Source organism: Choloepus didactylus, chromosome 7 (genome assembly GCF_015220235.1).
Source record: "Choloepus didactylus isolate mChoDid1 chromosome 7, mChoDid1.pri, whole genome shotgun sequence".
In the NCBI taxonomy this organism is placed as follows: domain Eukaryota; kingdom Metazoa; phylum Chordata; class Mammalia; order Pilosa; family Megalonychidae; genus Choloepus; species Choloepus didactylus.
Window position 1 is genome coordinate 143,662,243 of NC_051313.1, and position 18,440 is coordinate 143,680,682.

General features: G+C 37.7%; 1 protein-coding gene across 1 annotated transcript in view; it reads left to right on the top strand.

Annotated features, from left to right (window-relative positions):
• The first annotated feature begins 5,763 nt into the window (after nucleotides 1-5,763).
• OFCC1 (orofacial cleft 1 candidate 1) overlaps nucleotides 5,764-18,440 on the top strand; it is a 332,335-nt gene continuing 319,658 nt past the window's right edge. Inside the window, 3 exon segments of the mRNA XM_037844751.1 lie at nucleotides 5,764-5,775; nucleotides 11,389-11,455; nucleotides 11,751-11,927. Coding sequence (XP_037700679.1) covers nucleotides 5,764-5,775; nucleotides 11,389-11,455; nucleotides 11,751-11,927 — 256 coding nt within the window.

Sequence of the window (18,440 nt, forward strand, 5' to 3'; positions counted from 1 at the left end):
TATTCTTCCTGCTCTTTATTCCTCAATTAGATTTAGATTGCACTGCAGAAAACTACGGGGCAGGCTGAGGGAAGAGGAGTATGGCTGAGTGGTTTGTTATCGTGGGTACCAGACCTACCCTCAACTATCTCCTCAAGGTTTCAAAATCAGATGTCAATAGGTACCAGGCAAGGAATATAAGTGTGTGACATGTGCTGGGGCTATGTTCTCTCCCATTTTTCTTGATACCTGTGGCCCTACTTTTGATAGAGGTAGAATGCAGGGAAATATTTCTTTGTAAGGAAACAGCAATGTAAGCAGAATGCTTTGTAAGTACTCTCTTTGTGCATTGTGAAAGTTCCTGGCCACCCCCTGTTGTCTGAAAGCAAGGCATGAATGTTACCCTGTCTGCCCCTAAGACCACTTCACTCAACAGTCAATATTTATTGAGCACTCACTACTTCCCAGCTTCTGTTCTAGGCTCTGAGGATGCAGCAATGAATGAACCAGCTCCTGCCTTACGAAGCCCACATTTTGGTTTGTGGTATTTGCAATAGAGAGAGTGGGAACCATAAACCCAGAGAACTTTGCCTGCAGTGCATGCTACCATCATTTACCCAGCTAATTGTTGCCAACCAAAAATGCTGATTCTCCATTACCAATTTTTTAATTTTCCAAGAGAAGCCAGAAATCTGGATTTTATTGCAATTTTATTATTTTTAAATACTGGCTAAACATTTAAAAAAATCACTGTGGAGGTTAACTGAAACACATTTGCAGACAGAATCTGGCCTGTGAACTCTGTCTAACACCATCTTTGCCCTTGCTGTCTGCTTGAGAAGAGAAATGTAATAGAATGACAGCTGTAGCCATGACAATACCCGTCTCTGGAAGCAATGAACCAGTTGTCATAGTTCTGGCAATCCCAAGATTTAATTTGCAATACAAGTCAACGATTTCAGCAAAGGCCATTTGAAATCCGCCTTAGAACAGAGAAACAAAAAATGACTATACAAATCATTGGGGGGTTATTAACTTGGGCTCAAGGGAATGTTGCCACAGGTTATTTGCAAACAGGTTTTATTGCAATTACCAACCTACTTGCAAGTTTGAGATTGGCTTTTAAAAAATGACCCCTATCCGAGGCTATGTACATCTCACCAAAGATGCCACACTGTCATCCAAACTGGTAGCCATGCTGAGAATTTTGTAATGGTGACCATTATTAGTTCATTAATTTTGTTAAGGCTAAAAACCAAGGGCTTTTTTTGTCGTTGTTGTTAAGTTTATAGGGTTCTTAACTGTTCTTTTTCTTTTCTTTACGACGCTACTCTGGACTTTCCTTAGGATGGAGTTGCATGGGCAGTTGAGCAAATACATCAGTTTTCTGATTGGCTCCATATTTTGTGAGTGACACACAATGTTAGGTTTTTTTTTGGGGGGGGGTTGGTGGCTGCTCATTAATCACTATCTTATTACTTGCAGAGAGATTTGACTTGTCTTATAAATTTGTCATACTCATTTTCATCACCACTCTTAGCTCATATTTTTCTTCCCCTCAACTTTTCCTCTTTTACTCCTAATCCTGCCCATTCGTCTACATTCAGCTCAGGTTTCATCTCCTGAGGTAGAAGAGTACTGAATGGTCTGGGGGTTCAGAGCAGGACTTCAGACATACCTGGGTTTGTTGCTCAGCTCTACCACTAGCTAGCTATGAGGTTTGGCAAAATATTTAGCTTCTTCATATCTCTATATCCTTAGCTGTAAAACTTGCTCATTGATTTTGTGACTGTTGTCCTTGGCTATTGTTACTAGTTATGAAACCCCAACTCATCTCTTTCTTCTAAAAAACCTTGTGTCACTCCCATTTATTTTATTTTTTGCACTTATTTGTCACTGCTTCATAATATGTAATTTGCAAATGTAAACACTGTGCTTCTATCTATGCTGTTAATTCCTGTGGATGGACAGGGAACACATTTTATATTTTTTTGTGTGACTCCCACTATAAGCACCTAAGAAGGGAGCCCATAGTCAAACCTGAATAAATCACTTGTGGATTGAGTTGTAATCCTGAGACCTAACATAAAGAGAGCCTCAGGTCACATCACTAGAAAGTAAGATCCGCAAGGGCAGGGATTTTTGTCTGTTTTGTTTCCTGCTGTGTACCCAGCCCCAAGGTCATGTATGTTGTTAAGCATTAGAACTGTATTGGAAAGCATCTCACACTCAAAATTCAGTGCTCCTTCAAGTTGAATTAACTTTACCTGAATAAAGTGGCAGAGCCCCACCCAGTCTTCTTGTAAATCTAAAAGTAAATGATTTTGTAAACAGAAGCTTGGAGATTTGCTTCTCCATCCTCATATTATGACTAAGGGAATAGCTATAATGTTTTCTCGTTTAAAGAGGAAGTCTCAGAGACTACCTTACATAATGTGACTCAGGTTTCACCTGTTTGGGTTTTAATGGAAATGGACGTATTTTTCAAATGAGGAGGCCAACGGCAAATGATAAGGAAAGTGTTCATTCTTTGGATTCTCTTTTTTAAAAAAATTACTTTCTTGGTTTAATTCATGACATTGAAGTTTCGTTTAATCCACATTACTCTAAAGTTTAAATCTCTTGCCAAATACAAAGGTCCCCCCTTTGTATTTGAAACTGGACAGTAATTTAGATTTGGAAAAGACATAGAGACTTGTGGATGGAAGATATCTCTTTCCTTTAGTCTTTTATTCCAGATAACACTTCTAACCCCAACCCACCAAACCCTTGCATCCTTCACACTGATTCTGCTTCTCTGGCATCTGGAACTTGGCTTCACATCTAATTTCTCATTCCACTCATCACGGTTCTCAGCAACCAAAGGGCTGATTTTAACTTTTTAATTCTTTCCCGCTTTGAGGTCTTCAAACTAAGATCTCAAGAATTGCTTTGGAATACACATTCATGCATCAGTATTTAGATCAGAATCTAACTTCCTTGTCCAAACCATTTTATGCCCCAAAGACAGGTCACATTTTTCTGATTTTCTTCTGGCTCGTTGTTTGTTCTTCAGGCACCCCCACCCCCACCTCCCTCCATTTCTTCCGGTTGTCTCTCAGTTGTAAGGGATCTGACTATAAACCCCAAATCCCAACCCCTAGAAACTAAGGGGCTGAGATTCTTGATTGCAAATAATGCTTAATTCAAGCTTAGCAGAGATTCCCAAGCAGGTAGGATCTCCAGGCTGCACTTTTGCTTGTCCAATAGGAGATTATACAGTTTTACTCCTCTCGTAGTGATAGCTGCTTTTTAAATGAAACCCCTCTTAGTTCTATCAAACTGCTTTCTCACCTCAACAAAAATCTGACTTGAGGAGGTTTGTAATCCATTAGACAGATATATGGAATTGTTTCCCTGAGCCCCAGTTTTAGCAGAGACAGGGATGAGAAGAAAGCAAAAGACTGAACTACTACCTCATCTGAAAAGTACAGAGTGGTGAAAAGGACTGTGAAGTGTCTTCTGGGGAAACACTGACCAGTCTTTCTGTCCTTGGCCCTCAGCATTTGAAGTTAAGTATTTAAAAATTAAATCTTCCCACTCCAATAAAAAGGCTGCAGTTCCATTTCCTACTTAGTTTTTTTGGGTATACCGTAGGAGTTGCATTATGTGAAACTGCATGACAATTCACCAAATAATCAGTACCTAAAATCAACGACTGACTGATCTATTGTCTTGGAAGGTTTCCATTCATCCTCCAAACCCTTAAAAATACGCAAGTCAATGTGTAAGTTTTATTTATAGTGTGAGTGCCAACAACTGAGGAATATAATGGGAAAGATCTGGGCCAGATGGCACAGGTTGGTTCTTCTTGTTTTTCCAGGTGTCTGGGTAGGGTTTCTCAAACTTGGCACGATTGACATTTGGGTCCAGAATATTCCTTGTTGTGGGAGGCTGTCCTGTTTATTGTAGGACGTTTAGCAGCATCACTGGCTTCAACTCTGGACATAGCACCCCCTTTCCCCAGTTGAGACAACCCAAACATCTTTAGACATTGACAAATGTCCCCTGGGGTGCAAAATCATTCCTGTTGAGAATCACTGCCTCAGTGCTATTCCTGGAGCCATTGGTTTTTTGTTTTTTGTGTTTTTTTTTTCCCTTCAGAAATCTCACCAAAGCAACCAAAATTATTTTACGTGAATCTGTTCAGGGACTTTGATCTTATTTCATGATTGTCTTCAGTCTTGGGCTTTTCAATGCTTAATTTACACGGACTGTGCTGATATTGCATTCCAAACATTTTTTGCAGAAAAATGTTTAAAATGCAGCCTTCTGGGAAGCAAGAGATGTGGTGTGCTTTATTTGGAAGCTTCTTGGGCATTACATTGATACAACAGAGGCAACCTGTGCTTTTTGACTTGCACACTTTAGATTATGTATGCAAAATAAATTTATGAATGACAATAATATGAGCAACTTTACAAATTGCAAACATTTTAAAAGGCAAATATTAACTATTAGATTAAGACCAAATTTGAGGGAAACAAAAGAAAACAGATTTCCATTCCATGTAGTTTCCCAGAAATACATGCTTTGGAATTACTCTTGAGTCCCTGTGCTGTGGAAAAAAAGCAAGCAAGATAAAATTTGATTTTTGCTAATTGGCTAAAATTTTCTCATTTGATGTATTTTTTTTCTTTTAAATAACTTTACATGTATTTCCTTTATTTTAGGGAGTTATTGTTTAATATAATCTTTGGATCCTTTATGCCACTTTTACATAAAAAAGTAAGTTCTAAAATTAGCACTAGAAGGATTAAAATCTATCATTTTTTTCTAATATTGATAGCTATTTAAGAGCTCACATACACTTTTTGAATTGACTTGTTTTAACTCTGACTAATGGCTCAGAATAAAAAAAAAAGTATGCCACATGTATCATTCATACTTGGTGTATTTTGTTTTGCTGCCAAATACCAATAGCCATTTCAAAAGGGCAAATTCCAAGTTTAAAATGCTTCTTTGGCAAATGTTTGCAATAATCCAATAAATACTGGATCTTTGTTTATTTTAAAAATTTCACATTTATTACTGTCATCTAGCCCCAGACCATATTCTATAATAGTATTTTTATTGATGAAAATAATATCAAATGGAATAGTTTGCAGATTGAACTTTATAATTTATTGCATGACTATGTAGTTTTAAGAGTGTTAAAAACAAATTTACTTTGATTAAAATTTTGTAACCTATATCTTTGCTGGATAATGTTCTCAGGTTTTAATCTGCTTGGACCTTAGATACACATATTTATCATCGACTTTATCAGGTAGTGTCTTTTCATGGCAGTTGCAAAACTGAATAGCAATTTTTTTTCAGAAGATAAAATACAATACAGCTACCTAAAGCATGCAACAGCAAGTTTTTATTATAACTTCAGAGCAGTCTGAATGATTCACCTTTGTGGCATAAATTAGAAAATTTAGCTATCTAAATCAAGTCTGAATTTTTTCTAGAGATTATGTTTGTAAAACACTTTGTGAATATACATTGGCTCTTTGTTTATTAGGAGTCATGCTAAGCAAACAAAAGCAACACTGATAAAAGCAAGATGCCAAATCCAATCCCATTGACTTTATACTTAGATTCTTCAGGATCATTAAGTAGCATTATAGCTCTCCAGCCCCAAATTGCTTAATATATCTCTGGTTGGACCAATTTTATTCTGTTTTTCAAATATTATCTTTCTTTTTTAGAGGCGCTTGATTTAAATCTGTGCATTGCCAAGGGGAAGGAGCCAAAGACATGGATAGAGAGGTAAGATAGATATCACAGTAGCCCCCTCTTTGATTTCTTTCCTTTAAAAGCAGCCTTTTGAACTTTATTTTTCATAATATTATTCATGGAAGGAAAGTATAGAAGTGAGTAGAAATTTAGCCTCCTTTGTAACACTCACAAGGAAAGAGGATGATTAACGATTCTAGCAGACAATGTAGGAGCAAAAGAGAGTCTAGGCAGTTAAACAAAAGTGCCTTCAGAACTGTCAAGGATTCCCATGATCCGTAGTAGGACTTCATTGTGCCTGGCCCCTGTTGCTATTTTTGATTAGATTTATAAACACAGCACCACATATTTTCATGTGGGCTCATTGCCCAGGGGCAAAATCAGATTGACTGCACTGAACTGTGAGGCTTGTGAGTTTTGGGCAAGGGCTAGAGTGAAATAAGTAGTGTAATTGTTTTTGTGGAGTGACCGTGGGACCTCCTCTGTTCTGAATTACACATGGCTCAACCCTTTGACCTAACCAGACTCGGCAAGGGCAGGCAGAACTTGCAAAGCTGTGCTGAAAGGCTATCACCAATGTGCTGGAACATTATCTGTCAGGTAAGATGTGGGCCAACAACCATATCAGCCTTGATTAATCACTCATGGGAGCACGTGTGTGACCGCCCCAACTTCATTTAACCCATCCTCCTATCAATTATTATTTCAAAAGGAAGTGCCAATGTGGGAGATGTTTGGAATCCAAGTGCAGGATGGATCCTTTGGTAGAAAATTCTTTTATTGGTTTGCTAATATTGGATCATCCTCAGGAATATCTTGCCAATTTATAGAAATCTTATTATGATTTTTAGAATAGATAAAGTTTGAGGGAAATATTATAAACTGTTGTAAGCCATAACTAAAGTTATTTAATCTCAACAAGTTCAGTTACATCCTTTAAAAATAGATAATAGCATGCAGATATAATTCCTTGAAAGAATCAAAGCAAATGAGGACACAGAGAACTTCTAGAAAAGATTGGAGACAATCATATGTTGACATTTTTGCATTTGTGGAGAATATGATTCACATGATGAGTCAGAAATATGTATTTATATCTAGCTATATATATTATGAAGATTGAATTTTTGTTGCAGATTCAGTAAATTTTTGAAGGTAATATTAGCAGAGAACTTTGGTTTACCTTTAGGTACTTGACATTATTTCCCAAACTAGTCCTGTTTCTGAAACAGGTATTACAGAATTTTATCTTTCTTTCATGGCCAAACAGTCTCTATATGATGTGTGTTTTATGCTCACAACGACTTGGAATAATTTAGCACTTTATTTTTTCTTTCTCATTGGAGGCAATTCAGGCTGAATATTAGTTCAGTTTTTAGTTACATGATATTTAAAAATTTCTTTCAAGAATACACACTTTTAACTATATATTTTTAAATTTTTATTCCCTTATTCTTAGGGACTCTGAAGCATAAAAATAGGGAGGTTTCTATCAGAGCAGTTATAAAGGGAAGATAAAACGCTATAATATTCTGGAAGCACCCCCCCTCCCCCCAACAAAACCGCACTCCGCTTTTCCCAGTCCTGTTCTCATTAGCAGTGAAGAATTTGCTCTCTACCTAATCTAACATGGAATACTCAGAGCAGACAGGTGCAAATTGCAAGCTGTTTCACTTTGGCTGTTATCCCTTAAATCGGCAAAGTAATAGACTGGGAGAACAAAAAAGGTTCCAGCTCGAGCTGCATAAATGAAAATCTTAACAGGGACACACCAGCTGGCTAGGAGAATTATAGGTAGTGAATACTGAATATTACCTTTATGCCACTTGCCAAGGAAAAGGGTTTTGGGAACAACCCTACTTTTTCTCATCACCGGGATGTTCTTTCGAAATCGTGAATTCTGCTTTAGCGTAAAGGCGACGCCGTGGCCCAAGGGGATGAGAGCAGAAGCCAGCTTACCTGTTCCTGTTTGCCATCATCACCCTCCTGAGAACGTTTCAGGCACAATTAGGTTCCTGGAGCTGGACCAGATTCAGTATTTCTAACTCCCACCCTACTATTTTTTTTTTTTTTTTTTTGGCTGATACATGCAAAAAAGCCCCAGAGCAGCGAAACAACAAAAATAGCCACCACCTCCCCAACAAAATGAATCTGCTGAGCTAGTCTGCTGAAAAAAACAAAAAACAAAAAACAGTTCGAATTAGTATTAGGATTTAATTTCATGGAAGGGACATGTCATGTCAGTATGTGTAGGAATCTAAGGTATGTGTTTCTGAAAAGGGATTATAACTCTGTCATTACAAAGTTGCTTCTCTTTGTGACTGCTCAGTTCGCACGGGACCGCTGTCTGGAAGAAGGAGCTTTCATTTTAACTTTAAGGCAGCGGACTAGGTCTGACTGTGTGATTTTCCCCGGGCAGATAAGTGGGGCGGGCGAGACAGCTCAGTGCGGGCCTTGTTTACAGCCGGCCAGGGGAAAAAAACAGTTGGACACAAATGAGGGCTGACGGTTTCATGAAGCACGATTGGTTGATCCCAGATTCAATCTGACTGCCCTGAACTGAGCGATGATCCGTGCAGTATGCGGAATTCACTTTCTTGCTGGTTTGTGCCCACCAGCCTTGGACGAGCCCCGCAGTCCAGGCTCCGGGTGCGACCAGAGCTGAACACAGCCCCTTTGGACCCGATGCATTTTGACAACGATCACATTCTTTTAGAAAGTTCGTGGGTTTTGCTTCTCACTGGTATAAGTGAATGTGTTGTTGCTGTTAGTGTTTGCAACTCTCTGGTAGGTTTCCTTTCAAGGAGAGTATCAGCTCAAAAGATTGCTTTTTAAAGAAAAGGAAAATACCGAAAACAATGTCAATCTTAAAATCTCATGCAGTTTTGCTTTCTTCTCTGCTCAGACTGCTAATTGTTACCTAGTTTCTTCCACAATATAATACACTTATAGTTAATAGACTAGTCTTACCAAAATATAAGAGCTGATTACTACTTGAGCACACATATAAAAGGATGTGCACCAGAAACTGCTCACTTTGATTTGATTTGGAGTTACATTGTATTGACTAAATAAAAAATGTGAAGAAACAAAAAGACATGGGGCATATCCATAGTGGTTTTAATTAAAATTTTAGAATATTTTGCTTTTCTTTGAAAGAATAACAGGAAGATACTGGTGACTAAATTTTGTTTCTTTAGTTTTAAGTTTTTTTTCTATTATGATGATACTTTTTTGTTAGACATTGTCGCTTTACAGGAAAGTCATGCATTGAAACAGTTTAACTTTTAAATACAATATAAGTGCTTAATAAGCTTTAATGTGAACTTATTAAAAATAATATTTACATAAATACATTAGCTTAAGTGGTAATCAATGAAAGAATTGGTATAAAATATGAATGAAGGATGATTGTTTCACATGAGCTAAAGAGAATCTAGACTGAGAAGGGGATGGAGGAAAACACAGTTTACATTGCTGAAAGATGCCCATGTGGATAGAGAGAAAAGAGAGAGGAAATTGACAAAAGAAAGTAGCCGGAAGTCACTCCCAATTTCCTCTGGAACATATGTTAGTAGTAAAGAGGTCACAAAATACAAACCATCACTTGGTAATGCTCTAAAAGAATTTATCTCTGGTTTGTGCAATCAGACATTGCTTTCCTTTTAGACATGTGAACTTGTGAAAATATCTTTGAGACCTTTACAACATTACAGAGCAAGTACATAATTTCATTTGAAGTCCTTAGTAAGGAAATGAGATATATTAATAGGCCACATCCATCTATTTAAAGGCATGTTTAACTTGATCTGAAAAGAGTGAAGTGCCAAGATTACTGAACCATTTAAAGAAAACTAGTATCTGCTGTTACCTCAGATGAAGTCTGTGAAAAAACAATCACACTTCAATCTTTTTTTTTTTTTTCAGTAAAATGTAGGAATCTTTAGTACAGTTGTGAACAACTGTTTTTAAAAGTTTAGTAAGTTTTTCATGCATGTAGCTAATATTTTTATACTAATAATTGAGGGAATATGTAAATTAATATTGTTTTCTATGTTCCTATTTATTTATAACACACATTTTAAATGTCTGAGTATAATGCTATACATCTAAGCAATTTTTAGCATCTGTATCAGATGGTGAGACAACATCCCAGATGTTATTTGTATCCTTTAATAAGTATAATCATACAGAATATACCTTCTACTTGACCTATGAACATAAAATGAAATAGAGGTTCAGAATTAAACTAAAAGAAAATATACATTTTAAAAATTATTGAACTTTTCCCTAAATAAGATTTATTGTGCTTTTTCTTTAAAAAAAACCTTGAAATATTAGTTGAAATATGTTTTTGTAATTTTTATCTTATAAGTCTCCTCACCTCACCTTTTAAGAAGAATTCAAAGATATTTTAAGTACTTTTTTCACTCAATTTTGTTTCTAAAGGTATGAAGTAATTTTGTCACCTATTGGACATTCAGTGTTTACTTTCTGTTTCCAAGAAGAGATTCTGAGAGAAATAGGCCTTGTATTTTGGTTGATAGCTAGGCATGTTTGTTAGTTCAATTTTCAACATGCCATGGCTTTGTGATGTTTTAAGGATTTAAAAATATTTATTTGAAAGAAGTTAGTTTTATTAAAAACACGTTAACTCAAAATGGGAATATCAGAAGCTTGGGTAAACCTATTAAAAATAATGGCATATGGTTTTAAAAGTGGACAGAGCATTTTGTTATTCTGAATCCATCCAACACAGTTTCATCAAATGAGTTGTTTAAACTGGAGCTATTTTTTAACATACAACCATGATTTGAAGATTTCTACATTTTTTTCTTTCTTACCGTTATTGTTAGCATGAATTTTATAATTCAATCTGAATTGGGGCATTTCAGCCACAGATTTTTAAAAAATCTAGTTTGACAGTTACCAAGTATTCATTTGGAACTTGTGAGAGTCTGAGATCCTAGTAATGTTTCTGGCTATTCATTTTCATTTTTGATCATTTATTATGCATTCTAATATTAATGGGCTTTCCAGTCATGTAATGAATTCTGGTTTTCACTGGTATGGCATCTTATAAAATCTTTGAAACTACTATAAGAGTATGAAACTCTTGGCACTCCAAATTATTTTGCCTTTTCCTAAAATTTAAGAATACAGTAGCCATATTTAGATTAAAGTAAATAATCAACTCATACTGGAATCAAGCAGTTTAAACAAAAATGTATACAAGCGAGAACAAATGCATAGCACACAAGTTTTGTACAAGATAATTCTGTTCTATCAAGTAAAATGACATCCTATCACTGTCCAAATTAATGCCAATCGTGGTGCAATGCAAGTTTCCCAGTGCAAGTTTTCCAGGTGTTCTCAATTTGTTGAGGGCTCTTTGCATTAATTAAAAATGATAAAAACAAAGCATTTTAATGTGACCTTCATTTAGCATTTTTATTAACTTTTCTTATCCTATATTATTTAATTCTTCCACTCTGTTGTGCAATTAGTGTTTGACCCCTTTAGGAGAGATGTAAATTAAATGACATTTCAATGCCATCCCATATTTAAAATACTGTGTTAGTTGTGGATCATAAATGATGATCTTCATTCTTTAGCTAATTTATTCATTTAACATTTTCCCTCCAGAAGTTTCAGCAGAAGGCTCTGAAGCAAACTAAGCAGAAGAAATCCAAGTCGGCTGAATTTCTGATGGGTGAGCCTTGCTTGATGAGTTATTGCTCATAATTTGTGTAAGGATTAATTAACTAATTACAGACAAATGGCTGTGGGCGAAATTTTGCTCTTGCTTGTCAGGGTGCAATTTGTAATTATTTTAATCATTTATTCCTTTTTTTAAGAGTTAATTTTAACCTAATTCTGTTTTGGTGACATTTGAGGATGATACACTTGAGTCTTTCAGCCCAAGAATTACTAGAAGGAATTTTCTCCTTGTCATTGGAATCTGTTTTGCTATAGTCTGATCTTCTGACCTCCTTGTTTTGCTCTAGTTAAAGAAGATAGAGAAGCTATAGAAGGCATTGCAAATCCAGCTTTTAACATGAGCAGCCCAGATTTCTCAGCATATCAGACTTCAGAAGAGGAAGTTATTAGACATGACATGCCAGATAGCACCCTTGCAGCTCACCAACAGAAACTCCGGCTGCCAGCCTCTGCTGAAGCAAAAGGTGTGACTTCAGTCTTGATTATCTTCACACTCAGTGACAGTTGCTGTCCTCCTGATCTAACCTGGGCATCCCAGGGCCAGCCTCAGACATTCCATTCCAGCCTTTCTACCTAGGCTTCCTGGGGAGCCTCTAGGCATGAAGCAGAGGGCAGGCTTAAGACTCTGCTTTGTCATTGGTACGCAGGCCATAATCTCGCCTATGAAGGTGGCTGAGCAGTGAATCCACTCTTATCTCCAGCTGCTGAAATGGAACAGGTTCAGTCTGGCGGGATGTAACACTGTGGGGCAAATAGGGGATTAAATGTCGGCGATCCCATTTATGGAATGCCATTCTGCCAGTATATCCGTGAAATTGGCTGGCACTCCACTTTTGGCCTCAGACCCTGATGCTCCCTTCCTTTAGAAGATGACACGGTTTCTCTTGGTCTAGATACAAGAGTGCCAAGAGCTTAAGAAGAAATGCAGAAAGCCTCCGTTTGTAACTTCTCTGCACAAATGTGCCATAAGCAATAGTTTCCTTGATTTTCTGGCTTGGAGATCTCTCCAATAGTCAATTATATAAAGGGCTCTACCCATGCAGAGGGAAAATGCACTTTGCATCAGGTTGAAAGAACACGGCTGGCTCCTCCTACTCCAGAGAGAGGCAGCTCTTCTAAGCTTTCACCCATTTGCCACTAAGCAGGAAAGATTATTTTGTACCTACAAAGACAGTCATTAAAACTTGCTGTCTTTGCTCTTATCTTCATCATTGAACAAGATGAAAGACATCAGAATTTAATGACCAGATATCTTTTTGAGAGAAAACTCTGTGAAGTAATGAAGCATGAGCTGGCACAGATGTGTTCTCTGCTGGTCCCACTTAGCAGCCTCATCATGATTTCCACCTGTACAGAACCAGCAGTCCCGATCCCCATAGGTTATTATGGTGTACAGAGCATTTATTTTGTGATTTTTTGATTCCTAAGGCACCTGGGAAATTCTGCCAGCCTCCAGGTTTCTACATTCTGCATCATATCATGCATAATAATATCAGCGGATTCAGCTTGGCTTTTATTCTCCATGCTTGTGAGTGTGCCTGTGTGTGTGTCTTTCCTGTAAGTCTACAGTCAAGTGGCAGGATGTAGAGCTGCCAATAATAAAAGTAATAGCTGTCATTCTTGAGTGCTTACTATGTATTAGTAACTATACTAAGCATTTTATGTACATTATCTCCATTAATTGCATATCTCTATAGGATGCATATTCAGCTAATGTGATAGCTAAGGTGCATATGAAGTTAATGCATTGAGACCACAGTAACAGTGGCTAAAGCAATACCCAGAATCTTTCCGTTTTGTTGCTTTGCAATCCCTAAGCTGTTGTACCCATCTGCATGGTTCAAGATTCCTTGATATCACCTCCTGTCCCAGGCAGCAGCAGGAAGAAGGCCACATGCAGGTAGTTGCATATATCATTTCTGTACATATCCCTTTGGCTTGAAATTGGTCACCTGGTCACATCCAGCTGCAAGAGAGGCTGGGAAATGACTTCTGCTGGGACCCACATTTCAGGCTGAAATTGGGTTGGTCTATTATTAAATAAGAAGGTAAGAATATATATTGGGCAGACTCTAACACCCTGTATACTTTATTATTATCCGCATTTACAGATGAGGAAATCAAGGTTATAACTTGTTTAAAGAAAGGCAGACAATAAATGGCAGCATGAGAGATTTAAACCAAGGCTTGTTTGACTCTATGTATTCTACCTCTCTGTTACTTAGCATCTCTCTTTGTTCTAGGAGAGTTCACTAGATACAGGGACAGAGCATGGTGAAGGAAGGTCAGGATTTCATCTGGTGAGGTTGTGTTCTAGTTTGCTAATGCTGCCAGAATGCAAAACATCAGAGATGGATTGGCTTTTATAAAAGGGGATTTATTTGGTTACACATTTACAGTCTTAAGGCCATAAAGTGTCCAAGGTAACATGTCAGCAATCAGGTACCTTCACTGGAGGGTGGCCAGTGATGTCTGGAAAACCACTGTTAGATGGGAAGGCACGCGGCTGGTGTCTGCTCCAAAGTTCTGGTTTCAAAATAGCTTTCTCCCAGGACGTTCCTCTCTAAGCCACAGCTCCTTTTCAAAATGTCACTCTCAGCTGCTCTTGGGGCATTCGTCCTCTCTTAGCTTCTCCGGAGCAAGAGTCTGCTTTCAATGGCCATCTTCAAACTGTCTCTGATCTGCAGTTCCTGAGCTTTCTTGAAAGTGTCCCTCTTGGCTGTAGCTCCTCTTCAAAATGTCACTCACAGCTGCACTGAGTTACTTCAGTTTGTCAGCTCATTTATATGGCTCCACTGATCAACTTAGACCCACTCTGAATGGGCGGAGCAACACCTCCATGGAAATTATCCAATTGGAGTCATCACCCACAGCTGGGTGGGGCACATTCCAAAGAAACATTCAAAGGATTACAATCTAATCAACACTGATAACGTCTGCCCACACAAGATTACATCAACGATAATGGCGTTTGGGGGACACAATATATTCAGACTGGCACAGGTTGCATGATATATTCAGAAGGGAAATTCTGTTGCTGGGTCAGAGATCCAAAGTTGGCAACTTATTGGCTGAGAAATAAATGTTGGCCAGGGTGGTGAATGTTCAGGTCCCTGAAAGGGGAGCAGGAGTCCCTGGTATTCATGTGACTTCTCAGCCCACTCTCGACTCTCAAGTCTGGTGTCATCAACCCAAGAGCATTTGTTAGACCTTTTGTGCCCTTGAGGGGAAATTGGTCTTCCTTACTGAGATAGTGTATTTCATTGTCAGGCCCTGAGGAAAAAGATGTTTCTGTTAGTCCAAATGGAGGATGGAGTAGACCATCTTTATAAATGTATATTACAGAGATTTTTAGATCTCTTCAATAAGAATTCTTATTTCCTGGGGGCCAAAGAGACTAGGAAGCCTTTGTGAAAACTTTTTTAAAATTTGAACTTTTTAATGGATATTCAGAGGTGGAGTAGAGCTTGACAACTTGGCTGCTAGAGACTCAATAAAATGAGGCATGCATCATGAGTGCACTTACAGTAAAGCAGGTGTTGGAGAGAGAGAATAAGCTAACATCTGAAAAGGATGACATCAGTGATATGTCTTGGGGTGGAAACAAATATTCTAGGTCAGTGCTGTCCAAGAGTAATACAATGCGGGCCACATATGTGATTTAAAGTTTTCTAATAGCCATATTAATAAAATTAAAAAGGAACAGTTGAGTTAAATTTAACTCTGACCTGACTTGATGTTGAGTTAGCCTTAGGAGCAAAGGAAATTCAGAATTAGAGTACTTGAAGAAGGAGAGAGGTGGAGAATCCACAGATGCTTAGAATTTCAGAAGAAAGAGAGATGACTTAGGTTCCACATCCAACCTGAGGGCTTGGAGGTAGAAAGAGAATCTTTAATATTCTGAGTATATAGCTTGGAGGCACTAAAAAGTGGTTACGAACTGAATACTAAATGGTGGTAAAATGCGACTTGGAACAGATGTGAGGAGTCATCATGGAAAAGGCTTTAGATGGAAATAAATAAATAATTGTAAATGTGAGAGGAAAACAAATGGTGAGTTATTTAATTGCACTTGGGAAGTTTTTTCCTTTTTATCCCTAATTTTCACTGTGGGCTTTTCAAGATGGATAACTGGAAAGAAAATGAATGTAATCAACTTTATGTGTAGTTTTATAAGCAAGTATATCTATACTTAATAAAAAATAGATTTGTGTATATTTGAGGGATCCAATTCTCCTGTTCCCTGATTTTCTCCTGGGAGTTGAAGATTATGGTTGTTACTGTGCTCCTTTGGCAGACCTCACTTGGAGGCATCTTCCCTGATGCAGATGGAACAATCTGGTTGTTAGGATGTTTGTGTGAACATGTATCATTTAAGATTCCCTGATGGTAAGCAACGGACACCGTACCTGGCTAATGTAAGCAGAAGGACTCCATGAGCTCAGAGAATTGTTAGTGGAAATAGGGAGAGACCAGACAGCCTGGAAGTAGGAAACACAGGAACTACCTCATACCAGGAGCAGCCTGGTTCTGAGACAGCTGCTGCCACTGGGTTGAGTGATTGCCAAGTGTCCCTTCTGTCCTTGCTTCACTCATCCAGAATCCGAAGTCCTCGGGGGAAAGAAAGCTCAGTTCACTTTCCTGCTTCCTTATTTTATCACAGGGTGGGCAAAGTAGGATCAGTACTACTTTAGCCTAATAGCCTCAAGTTGGAGACAGGGGTCTGGCTGGAATTACCTGTCAATCAACACTGTACAAAATGGAATCTAGGAAATTTCTTAGGGAGGGGAAATGGGTACAAAACAGCAAAGACATGCAAATAAACCAAACCAAACATCTGATAAATGTCCCCTACAGTTTTTATGTCATGGATTATGTCATGGATTATTTATTGCTCATATCCTATTGTCAAAAAATAAAAACGGAAGTGGTATAAGAGTGATTAGTTGGACATAAAATACTTTATGCAATATTTTGCTTAGGAATAGTATGTATAGCACTAAGAATGCTTTTTTTATTCCCTCATTTCCTTCTTATTCACTGAAAGGATATTTTTTGGACACCTTCAATTTACCAGTCACTGTGCTGGGTGTTGGAAATACGAAATTGACCAGGACAGACATGGCAGGGCTCTATATTCTTGGAATTTACTTTACATCAGCAAAGTCCCATTGAAAAATAAAGCTCTTTATAGTTGATTAATTTAAGTTAATCTGGCACTCTCGAAAAATGGTATTTTTTTGTACAAAATTTTTACATCTATTTCATAAATAGCATTTTTTTTTTTTGGATTAAGTGAATATTTCTGGAAGTAGGTGCAAAACGGGAAAAGGGTGTGTGTGTGTGAGATACATGCCATGCTCATATAAATCAGATTCCAGTTTTATTGATTAAGCTGTATTCAGCCTAGGACTGAGCCATATCTGAGGATTTGTGGTTTAAAGTGGCCTAAGATGAACGCAGCTATTTAGTGAAAAGACTGAAATAGAAATTTAGGTTTTCTGATACATCAGTGATGTGGTTGTATCTTAGCAGTTGGGCAGATTACTGCTTTGTTTACCTAGTTCCCCATAAATATTTGGTGCCATTTTAAAAGATATTTTTTTTTTTGGCCATCAGAATAAGAAGTTGTACTATATCAATGAATTTCCACATTAAATTCAAACTTCTCTTGGCTCTTTTAGCCATCCTTTTGATTGGTTCAATTGTTGTATTTCCACTTTGAGAGAGACCAAGAAATCTCTTGGGAAAGAACTAATTCCAGAGAAAGAGACAATCAGGCACACAAACTTGAGGTCAGGCTAGTATCTCAGGGTCAGGGAGGAAAGGCAGTTTTGCTTACAATACAGTGTTTGCTAGTCATACTGTCCTATGGTCTGACCCTCAGGCATTTATTCCTGCATGTAGAGGTGGATTAGAGTAAAAACTGAGGTCTCTGACAGTTGTTGAAGGCCCCAGTAGCTCTACCTGCGAACCCGTGTAGCCCAGCATGGTGGGGTGGGAGTCAGAGTAGGGTAGAAGATGGAGTCTGCTCCTTCATTTGGCATTCCCATTGGAACATGGCCTGGTCAGAGGCTTAAGTTAAAGGTTTGATCAGAAGCAGAGAAGTGGGAGAGGACATGATGTGACCTATGATAGGTACTAGCAGGAATCAGCCTTGGAGGTGACACCATCAGCTCCGGAATTGGGAAGTGGTTTCTCTTTGGTTGGTCATGGTGCCATTGGTGGTTTCATGATGGATCTGGAGACATTCATGGTTTGACTATTGTGAGCATAGAATCCTTTGAGTTGACAACAAAGCAGAAAGCTGAACAGTAGGGAAAGAAAATAGAAGATGTTCAGAAGAAGCTGAGAAGAATGAGTTATGAGCATATAGGATCCAAGATCTTAGAACCTTCTGGAAAAGATGAGGGGGTAGTTTTGGATTTGGTTGTGGCTGGGCTAGAGAAACCCTAGATTATGATTATAATTGTGACCCTTAATTTATCTTCAGACTGATGTGGCCATTAAAAATACACGAGTACTTAAATTTATAATAAAATAACATGTGTATGTGTTATGTGCATAATTCAAATTGTATGAGCAAACATGTGATGATTGTTTCCTGCTCATAGCGCACATAGCATAGATTATTTTTGAAATGAAATGAAACAGTTATGGCTGTTTTTCCCTTAAGATGGAAAACAGGTGTTGTCTGAAATTTATAGGAAATTTTAAAATGTTTTTTGCTTTGGGACTTTTCAACTATTATTAAGAAAAGGCAAATACATGGGGAAATCATTTGCTTTAGGTTTATTGAACCGAGGTAGGTTTGAGTCTTTAGAAACCATTTGGTTCCTAAGTGATTTAATCTCTTTCATTGATTTGGAAGGCTAAAAATATACCCTCAGGAATGCATCTTTCCTACTGAAATACAGAAATATTTTATGTAGATATTAGGAGGAACATATATTTGGTCAGTTTATATATATCAATTT